Source organism: Lipophrys pholis, assembly GCF_963383615.2.
Source record: "Lipophrys pholis genome assembly, chromosome: 19".
NCBI classification, from domain to species: Eukaryota; Metazoa; Chordata; class Actinopteri; order Blenniiformes; family Blenniidae; genus Lipophrys; species Lipophrys pholis.
Window position 1 is genome coordinate 16,081,167 of NC_137647.1, and position 10,955 is coordinate 16,092,121.

Here is a 10,955-nt window from a genome sequence, read left to right on the forward strand (position 1 = left end):
GATTAAGTTGTCCTGGGTGGTGGTGTGTCGGATCCCTGCTTGATAATCCAAGTTTTTTGTCCATTTTTTCCATCAGTTTTCACATATTTCAGGCACAAAGTCAAAATCCTTGGTTTTATGTGTCAAATTGTGGAAAATAGATAAATAAATGAAATAAAAAATAAATAAAATAAACATCCTCACAGTCCTGTACAACTACACGTGGAAACCTTTTACAGTAGTTTTCATCGGAACTGTACGCACTTATCTGTTGCCTCCTATTTGTGGATCCACCCTGCAGCCACGCTGTAGTTGGTGCGATAAGCCTTCGAAATGTAACACAGACTGGAAGTAATGAAAGTACCGTATTTGGGGGAGGGGGAGAGTTTCCAACTGATAAACAAATCTTTTAATATTACTTGGCAGTGGAGCCAAGATTTAAAATCTCTTTGGATGGGATAAATCTGACCTTTCGAATAACCACGGACAAACACTAAAATGAGTTTTAATGTTATTTCCTATTAGATGCAACATTTTGTTAGTGGTCTAAGGTTAATTGTTGGTCCTAAATGGCCCTCAGGTGTGAATGTGAGTGTGTGTGGTTGTGTTTGTCCAGGTGCATATTATTTTGTTTGGAGAATATTTGAAGAAGTAGCTGTAAGGCAAATCATTTTACATCTAGTGTGCAACAGGTACACAAAAATATACATTTGGCTGAGTGATGGATTTTTTTGATTTGTTGGTTGTGTTGTTGACTTCAGCAATCTGCTTCTTCCGTGTATTCCGCAACAATATAATGTGTTCGGTCCCACACTTAGTCGTTCTGTGAAGCAGTAACAATGAAAGTCAAGGTCAAGATTAGGCAGATTCTTAGAGCAGCAGGAAAAGGTATCTGGCAGGGTATACAGATACATTAAAAAAAACAACAACAAGCACTGGGCAGTGAAAACAGCATGGACACAGACATGGATGGGCACTCACAGGTTCACTGACATGATTAAAAGTGAGTGAATAACTGAAAGAATGCCAATATAAGGGACCTGTTAAAAATATAATAACAAACGAGCCAATAAATAGATAAACGCTCAGTCAAACTCTGTTAAATTATAATAAGACCCAAAAGTAAAGAGGAAATGAAGAAAAACAAATGAAGATGTATTTCGGCTCTTGTTGAAAGATTTTTATTTATCTCACACAGATAGTGGTTTACTGTCTGTACCGAAGCCACCTCCCCACCTCCCAGCCCACATCTTTGGGGGTGGTCCCGTGTGTGTGTATGTATGTATATAAAACCCCTCACTCTCGGTGCTGATCATCCCCTCCAGCGACACACAAAAGCAAAATGACCACCCTCACTGCTAAGGACAAGGCCGTTGTCAAGGCTTTCTGGGCCAAAATTGGCGACTATGCGGAGGACATCGGCAAAGACGCTCTGTCCAGGTGATTAGGAGTGATTCTGATTTTTTTATCAAAACTTTATCCAGGCCAACACAATTAACTTGTGTTTATATGATTTCCCTCCCGCCTGCAGGATGATCGTGGTGTACCCCCAGACAAAGACCTACTTCGCCCACTGGAAGGACCTGAGCCCCGGCTCTGCCCCCATCAAGAAGCACGGAGTGACCGTGATGAATGGAGTCGGTTTAGCTGTGTCCAAGATCGACGACCTGACCGCCGGCCTCCTGAACCTCAGTGAGCTGCACGCCTTCACCCTGCGAGTGGATCCTGCCAACTTCAAGGTACACACACACACACACACACACACACATTTGCATTGATGCAAAGTGTCTCTAAAGTCCAGAATTATTAACATTTTTCTGTCCACAAGTGGAATGCAGCAAAGCAATCTCAATGGTTATCATCAAGGTGATTCTCTTGTTTTCACAGATCGCCTCCCACAACATCATGGTGGTCATGGCTATTATGTTCCCCGAGGACTTCTCCCCCGAGGTGCACGTGGCCATGGACAAGTTCCTGGCCGCCGTGGCTCGTGGCCTGGCCGAGAAGTACCGATAAACACCTCATCCTTCAATCATCCTCCAGCGGACTGTGCTTCTTGAGCAATAAAAGCACACAAAAAAATACCAAAAGTGTGTTCTCTGGTCATTTTGTCATTTGTTTGTGTCTTGTTGAAAGAAAGTGAAAAACAAAGAAGATTGATTACATCTGATGAAAACCACTCAAGTTTTACACTTAAAGTCAGGCAGTTAGGAGAATTACTGTATATTCACTCGTCCATAAACACAACAAAAACTTCTGAAGGGTGTGTAACACTTTCAATAAAGTGGCAAATAAATTATAAACGCAATAAATCATATTACAATCGCAAGGAAGACGACTTCAAGCCACAAAATGAGCTCACTTTAAGTCACTTAGAAAGAAAGAAAGAAAGAAAGAAAGAAAGAGGTCTAGTGATGAAGCACACAAACATTTCCAGCAGTTACTCTCCTCAACAAAATGTTGACGTGTTTAATGCGCCGCTGTCTAAAATAGAGTTGATTACATCAACAGAACTTTTTTGTACTCTGATAATTACAAATCCCAAAAGTTTCTCTCAATACGAAAGGGAACAAAATGAGTTTAGCAAATATGTATGAAAAAAATCACTGCTTTTATTGAAATGTTGTGAAATTCACAACTTTTAGCAGATGAGCATGAAATGATCCTGCTGCTCTTCTATGATATGACATTATCCTACTTTTATCTTCCCTCTTGTGTCCTTTTTGCTTCTGGATAACATTTGAAACATTTACTGAGTATTGCTGTTCTTTACAGAAGAATTGGTACTCCAGTATCTGGAGCAGGCGTCGATAAACATGAATGGAAATCCATAGAGGAGCGTGCTACTCCTCTAGAAACTGAGACTTCCACTTATGATATAGCGTGAGATGGGTCTATGAGTGGTATTGTTATCTGGTAACAACACCCCACCCTCCACACTGCTGCCGCCCTCTGACGGATGTTGTGTCGCAGCTGGGGACGTTACGTTTTCAGGCAGATGTGTTATAATGTGCAGGTGTTGCTGCAAGTTCTTCATATCAGCTCTCAGTCTCTCGATGCATAATCTGGAGTTATTGATTCTGGATTTGTGTCGTTTTCTGTAATATTTAAATTTAGCTCTTTATCACCTTTAATTGTATATTAAGTCAAGTTTGAGAAAAGGCCCCTTCCATCTTTTTTCTTTCTTTCTTTTGCTCAAATACAACAATGATAGATACAGTACAATGTGGGATAGGTGACGTTTTCTAAAACTGTCATAACTTCCTAGTGTGTGTGTGTGTGTGTGTGTGTGTGTGTGTGTGGGTGTGTGTGTGGGTGGGTGGGTGTGTTGGGGGGTGGGAGAGGAGGGCTTTGTTGCAGACATAAAAGGCGCTCACCGTGCGGCTCCAGTCAAAGCTGAAGCAAGATGACTTCTCTCACTACCAAGGACAAGGATGTGGTCAAGGCCTTCTGGTCTAAGATTTCCACCCACGCACCGGACATCGGCAGGGATGCTCTGTCCAGGTAACTACCCCCATCCTTACATATTCCCCGGTGCAAATTCTGTTTTTTTTAATTTCATTTGGCCTTCTCATTTATATTATTCCCCTCCCCCCTGCAGGATGATCGTGGTGTACCCCCAGACCAAGACCTACTTCGCCCACTGGAAGGACCTGAGCCCCGGCTCTGCCCCCATCAAGAAGCACGGAGTGACCGTGATGTCCGGAGTGGCTGATGCCGTGTCCAAAATCGATGACCTGACTAACGGCCTCCTGAACCTCAGTGAGCTGCACGCCTTCACCCTGCGAGTGGATCCTGCCAACTTCAAGGTACACAAACGAAACGGGACGCGTCCAGACGCTCAACTCAGCTTTTACGCAAAAACGTTTACGCGCCTGCACGTTGCAGAGAAACAGACATGGTGGAAGTCGTCTCAATGTCTCTGTGTGATTCTCCGCAGATCGCCTCTCACAACATCCTGGTGGTCATGGCTATTATGTTCCCCAACGAGTTCACCCCCGAGGTGCACGTGGCCATGGACAAGTTCCTGGCCGCCTTGGCTCGCGCCCTGGCCGAGAAGTACCGATAAACTGCAAACAGCAGCAGCACGGAGAAAAGAAGAGCGAACTTCATCCTGCAGCATGACCAATAAATACAAACAAAACTAAGCTTTTGGTTTCTGTTTCTCCTTTTTTTCTTAGCGATGCCTTGTGTCTTGTTTGATTTCACTTCTAGACCTTGTGATGATGTGTTTGACAACAGCCATGGTCATATAAATGGAGCTCAAGTTGTTAAAGCGCATAGGCATTTCAATACGCTCCGTATTAAGTAAGAAACATCTGCAGGAGCAGGATGACAGGAGGCGAGTTCCTTCTCTTCTGGTTTGGAGGATCTGCAATCTTTATGACCGAAAGAGACATTTTTGTGATTTTCCACCAAACCAAATTTACCTGGAGCCGCAAAACACGTTGCACCTTTAAAATTAGGCGAACTCAGCTTCTGAACTTTCAGACAGTGGTTTTGAAACACGCTGAAAACTGTTGCCTTTATGACGTTTCAAGTACAAGTTTTCTTTTATGACATTTTAATTACACCGTATGATGGTTTTTATTATAGTTTCAGCTGTTTTGGCACTTTCATCCCTCTTTTCCAGCACATTTCAGACTATTTTGACATTTTAGAATAGAATAGAATAGAATAGAATAGAATAGAAATACATATGCCTAATTTATACAAATTAATCCCACAGGGAAATTGCTTTTCTCCACAATCTTAAATAACACAAGACAAACATGTACTAATATAAGCACAGAAGGGATGAAATTAAACCAAACACAGCAAATACTATTTGCATGAATGAGTCATAAAGTCTTATGGACACAAGAAGAAGGACATTGTAGTCATTTTATCTATTTTATAAGCAGCGTTACCTTTTCCATTTTTAACCTTTATTCTCTTTTAGAAATTCTAGTCATTTTAAGATTTTATCCCATTTTAGATATTTCTTTCCAAGAGATAAAAGTCATTTTGAAAATTTGATGTGTATATAAGGCAAAAATAAGATAAACTATTTCTTTAGGTATGAATTAGTGAACGCTTCAGGGAGCCACTAATGCACACCCCTGGGATCGGGGATAGAAAGAGAGAGAAAGGAGAGGACAGAAGCAAAGAGCAACAGACAATCACATGGACGGACATAAGACAGCAGCTCGCTGCAGATTTCATGGAGACAGGAGGCTCAGATCATGAGAGAGACTGAAGGTTAGTGACTTGTAATGGTGAAATATGAATGTATGGACAGTGGTCAGTGGCCCTTTTCTTAGTGGTCCAGTGTTGCCCGAACCAGTCCTAACTGTAAACTTTATGAAACAGGAACGTTTTAAGCCTACTCTGTGTAATCTGTGTTAAACTGAACCTGTTCCACATGAGAAGAGCCTCATATCAACATGCAGTATGCAGATACTGCTTGAAAAACTATTCTATGTTTCTATGCAAGCTCTGCAAATACGTAATATGTAATTTATGGTCATTAAGTCACATAAATTGTACATTTAATAAAGAACATCTGTAATCCATTCAGGGCTCTAATTAAAGAAACAAAAATAAAGGGAAAATAACAACAAAGTCAATAAATTTCTCTGCAATATCATGTCACAGCTGTACACTGAGGACAAAAGAAAGATACAAGAAAATCCCAAAGCACTGAGACACTAACATAATGGGATTATTTAAGTTGAATCATCTCAACAACATTATGACATGCTTCTATGATATTGTTCATGAAAAAGAAATCGAATAGGATTCTTTCAACCTTCGTCTTTAACTTATAATCCAACTTGTCACCCAATGTACATACTTAATACATTACAAACAAACATCCTTACACCAAAATAAAAATCCTGTAAATAAGTGAAAAAAATAATAATAATCATAGTAAATTGTAAAAACATGCAAAGAAAGGCTTAAAAACCAGTCAAAATAGTTATTACTGCTAAAATGTCAAAATTGTCCAAAAAAGTTGCCTAAACAAAATGAGTGTGAAACTGTTAAATCATGTGAGATATATAGAATACAATGTAAGATACCGGGTTTTTTTTTTTTTAACATAAACATTATTAGCCACTTGAGCCTCATTTTAGAGGTTAAACATGTTTTTGTAGCTCCAGTTATATTTGGATTGGTGGAAAGTGACATAAATGGCTCTTTTGGTAGTAAAAGTTGATGAAGTTGTGATTTCTATTGATGGTCTATCATTTGCAGATGCTGGACTTACGAAGTGTTACTGTTATCATATAAAAAATTATGATTCCTAAAAAAGAAAGAAACTGAAAAACCTTTCAGTACATGTTTTCTGATATTAATTGATAGTAAACATTTATTGTTCTTATATGTACATTAGATTAGAGACAACTATTGTCATCACAGTGAAATGTTGATAATTGAACTGCAGTTAGACTTATTTGGGATTATCACTTGTGGTCATATCTATGGGCATTGCTTTAACATTTTAATCAATATGAGCTTTCCCATTTTAAAAATAAATTATAATGTCATTATTTTAATGGTGATTAATTTTTCCCGATGTCATGGCGCCCCCTGGTGGCCATAGCGCTCTAAGCATGTGCCTATATAGCCCGATGGGCCAGCTGGCTCGGTCAAGTTTAAGTTGACACGCAGACGTGGAGACTGATTGCAGAGGTGCAGTCCCACTGTTGTCCGCCAGATGGTGGTGTAGCACCTCCAGCACTCCTGCTCAACACGTCACTCTTCCCATCACCACTGTTACTTTCTGTCAATTTGCGTCTTCTAAATCTCTCAAACTACCTTTAAGATAATTAAGAATATTAATAATTTCTACAAATTGTATAATCACTAACATTGTGACCGTAAAACAAGGGCTATTTGCAATGTCTCCATTCATCTGTGTACCTTTTAGCAACGCATTACAAATATGGACCGTAGTATTCACTTACTACTTCATACTAATGCTTATTTTCGAACCCTTCTAATACGCCAGCTAAAGCACATTTTTACGTTTGTATATGCAGTAGTGCCACTGTTAAAGCATGTTAAGCCTTGTATTGTGAAATAAGTGTTTCTATTATGTGTAATTACCACACATTGGTTTTGGTTATTTTATTTTTAAAAGTTACTAAAGTATTTAAACCCCAAAGGTTCAATAAAGCAATTGGTGTTATGTTAAGTAACCCATCGTAAAGGCAGAGTAAAATATGCAGTCAATCAGGTTATATTTTCAATATTTTGTGCTAGAATTCTTAAACAAATGAGGATTATGTGGTATTTCTCATAAATCTATAAATATACGTGCTGCATTTCTGCAGTCAAACACATTTGTGCATGTAGCGCAGTCAAGTGTTTTCGATTGCAACATAATATAGTCTTTTTCGTACAGAAAATGATTTTCCAAACATCTAATCATACATATCGGGGAGTTTTTATTGAATCTCCCTTATCCAGGCCAGAGTTTAACAGCATTAACCAGTATTTTTCCCATTTCGATTTGAGAGAATTCCCACTTCCCAGTTACTCATGAAGGCATCATGAATACAGCAGCACTGGAACGTGACAGAAAATGACATAACATGGCTTTTCGGGTGTTTCCACATCCATCACTGACATGAGTAACAACAGCTAACTTCTGACTGCTCGAGCAAAGCAAGCTACACAGTTTCTGTCTGGTTTCAAACAAAATAGAAAAGCACTCATAGACGTAGACGACTCAAAGGAGCCGCTCATGAATAAATATTGTAAAGATAAAACAGTGTGCCGGGCTGCCAATCACTGTGCTTGAGTGACTCTTTATAAGATAAACCCCGCCAAAGATATTCAACCACATACAGTACCTTTAGAATTGCTGCCAAATTGAATTGGCTATTGTGAGTTTGTAAAATGAGATTTGAACTATAGCAGTTCAGCTTGAACATGCCTTAAACACGTTAAGTACTATGTGTTGTGTATAGTTTGATGCACCTTGGTGTTTCTTGGTATAAATATTGGCAAATAAAGACCCATGAAATGACACTTTATTGTTATTTTTTAACCTTTTCCTGAATGGATTAATCTACATTGAGGAAGATATAATAACTTTGAGCCAATATAACATATGATTACTTATAATTTAGGTTTCCTTTTTGTCAATGTATGTTAGGATTTGTGTTTGATATTACTTTATTGATCCCATGCCAGGTATAGATGGTAACGAGATGTGAATGTGTCACCTGCTTATCACTGCGTCATTACCAACAAAAATGTTGACTTTTTTTTTTTTGATGTGGGGGAGGAAATAATGACTGGAGCAGTTGTCCACTGATCACCGACGTGCTGTGAGACACTCAGAATGAGCAGCACGGTCTTCAGATTGCTTCTCCACTGCTGTGGCCTGCAACCTGAAGACCTCCATGAACCTTCAGGTCCCAGAAATCTGGCAGATGTTTGTTTCTGTCGTGGTTGAGGGGATGAGAAGTCAATTCAACTGAACAACTGAATGAAAGTTATATTTAAAGTCTGTAAGTTTGTCAGTATTTCATACTGTTAAAATAGATTACAAGCAGAAACATTTTGAAAAGCCATAATATTGTAGAATTCCCTTTTTATGTGTCATTTGCTTTAATGTTAGTGGGAGCTCTCAGTTTGAACAGCATACTAACTTGTTTTAAATGAATTAAAATTGATCCAATACATCTAAAAGGAAATGTACTCCACTAAAACTGTCTTCCTGGGACCATAATGAACATTTCTGAAGTGATGACTGTCTCTGTTGAGCGAAATGCGTGTTATGTGCCCATAAATAAATCCATTGTTTTCAGTTTACTCGTGTTCATGTTTTGGTTTTGTCGTCATTTTCCTGGCAGCTTTTCTTTTCTTTTCTTGAATTTTTCTGAGTTAAATTTGTATTGGAGTGTGTCAAGCGTATGGTGTACATTTATAGCAAAGTTCTAGGCAGCGTGAATGTGGTTTAATGTACATTTATATTTCGTTTTGAATGCCGACAGTTAAACGTATTTGTGGTATTTTTTGTGCAGAGGGACTTTAGTGTGTCCGGGCGAAGAGATCCTTGTCACGTTTCATATTAACCACATTGTTGCAACATAGTTAAAAAAAATAAAAGATCTAATAGTATGAAGCTTAAATCTACTCAGATTTTAGTTAAATTGACATGTGGAGGATTTAGATCGTGTCTATTAACTCAGCAGAAATGATATCCTGATCTAGTTCAGCAGCCCTCTTAAAAGCCTTAGATGGTTGAAGATGAACACAGAAAAGGTTGATTTATTAAGTCGAGAATTTGAAAGGAGGACAGAAATACAATTCACAGTTCGATTTGATTGTTCTTGGTCAAATAAAAATGGGTCAAATAAGCACAACGTGAGGGAGAGAGAAAAAAACACCAGCAGAAGTGCAAATAGTATAATTTTCTGCACCAGACGTGAACAACGAATACAAATCAGAGGAGCCACAGAGAGAAGGAGGATTGATCGTCGACTGCAGGGCCCTGCCAAAATCATCAGGTACATCCATCTGATCTGACTGTCTTCATGTGGACTGGATCTGCAGGCAGCCTGGGACACATGCACAGACAGCAGGACCACAGACAGGATGTTTTCAGTAGTTTTGGTCTCACAGTCCAAAGTCTTTGAGATGAAATGGCTGAAAAATCAACTTATAATCAAAATGATGTTTGAATTTCCATGGACTCACGGTATCCACTGACTTGGAAGGAAAACACATTGAAGGACCTGAGAAGGGTATTTTGTACAGTTAAAGTTATGATTGTTGCATAAAAAAAAAGCTTAATAAAAACAAAGCAAAGCAGTTCCAGTGAATTTAACTTGACTGTGTTTAAATTAGCCTGAATAACAGGGATGTAAAAACTCTTAATAATAATAAAAAAAAAAAAAAAGGTTCCAGTTGCTGTACGGTCCAATAAAGCTTAGAAACGGCTGCATGGCCTCGGATCAAACAGCCACAAGTGCTGAAAACACAACAGCCCTGCAGTCAGAGGCTCTTCTGCTGCACTACATTATCTCCTCCCACTCCACCCCTTTAAGTTTAGATAAGCCTTCACACCATGTGCTGGCAACAGGGGTCACCTCAGATGCCCTCAGTCCTCAAACTGAAATCAAATGACAGTCAATAATTAATTGCAGAGCTTAGATTTCAAACAGTCATATGTTACATCATGGTCCATATTTAGCCAATATTGTATCATCCAGTCCAATCCAAATAAATTACAAAAGCACATTTAAAGACACCACAGTGGACCAAAGTGTATAAAAGATAAATAAAATGGGAATGTGCACATTTCACACACATACAATGAAACAATTGCAGTTAAAACTAATTGAAAATGATTTAAAAAAATATGAGTAATATGAAAGATGTTTAAAAAGATGAGCAGAATTTATTATGATTTTAGGTATTTATAATTATTTAAACTTCGAAATGCAATTTAGCTTTTTTGGGAATTTTATTTTTCTTTACAAAAATAACAAAAAGGCAAATTCTTTAATCAGAAGTGATGTGCATTCAGCCACAGTCCAAAAAGTTTGATATGATGAATACATTTGACAGTATGACTTAAAAACGATTCGATTTGGTCCAAAGCTTTTATAGGTTGTTTTGGGATGTGGTCCGATTTGTGTTGCACACTTTAATGCGATAAAACAGTGTTCTTACTGATATAGAATTGTTTTGTTCATGTTTTCAGTTTCAGGATCAACACCTTGTTGAATTTCAATGTGTCACTATCTGGAGCTGGACTATTGTGCTGCTGGAGATTTCAAGGAATGTGACAGTTAATTTCCGACACCTTTAGCCAGCTTGAAGTTTGCATATGAGAGACGGGAATCTCTTTTGCGCATCTTTAATCTCGCGTTCAAAAGTCGGTGTAAATGTCTTTATCTGTTGAAGCTGCATCATGTCGTCTGGACTCCATCCAGAATCATCCAGCCTATCTAGGAGGAGGCTGGGGTGTG

The 10,955-nt window shown here is 38.7% G+C and overlaps 2 protein-coding genes across 2 annotated transcripts; both read left to right on the forward strand.

Moving 5' to 3' along the window:
• Window positions 1–1,321: 1,321 nt before the first annotated feature.
• Window positions 1,322–1,995, forward strand: LOC308124568 (hemoglobin embryonic subunit alpha-like; the record flags this gene model as incomplete). Its single annotated transcript, XM_080487640.1, has 3 exons — window positions 1,322–1,419; window positions 1,511–1,718; window positions 1,867–1,995. 3 exons carry the CDS (start codon window positions 1,322–1,324, stop codon window positions 1,993–1,995), a joined length of 435 nt encoding a protein of 144 aa, XP_080343766.1.
• A 1,390-nt stretch (window positions 1,996–3,385) lies between these two features.
• On the forward strand, window positions 3,386–4,049 carry LOC308124566 (hemoglobin embryonic subunit alpha-like; the record flags this gene model as incomplete). The annotated part of the gene is made up of 3 exons (XM_080487638.1): window positions 3,386–3,483; window positions 3,581–3,788; window positions 3,920–4,049. The coding sequence occupies 3 exons, from the start codon at window positions 3,386–3,388 to the stop codon at window positions 4,046–4,048; spliced, it is 435 nt and encodes a 144-aa protein (XP_080343764.1). The 3' UTR covers window position 4,049.
• Window positions 4,050–10,955: the final 6,906 nt, after the last annotated feature.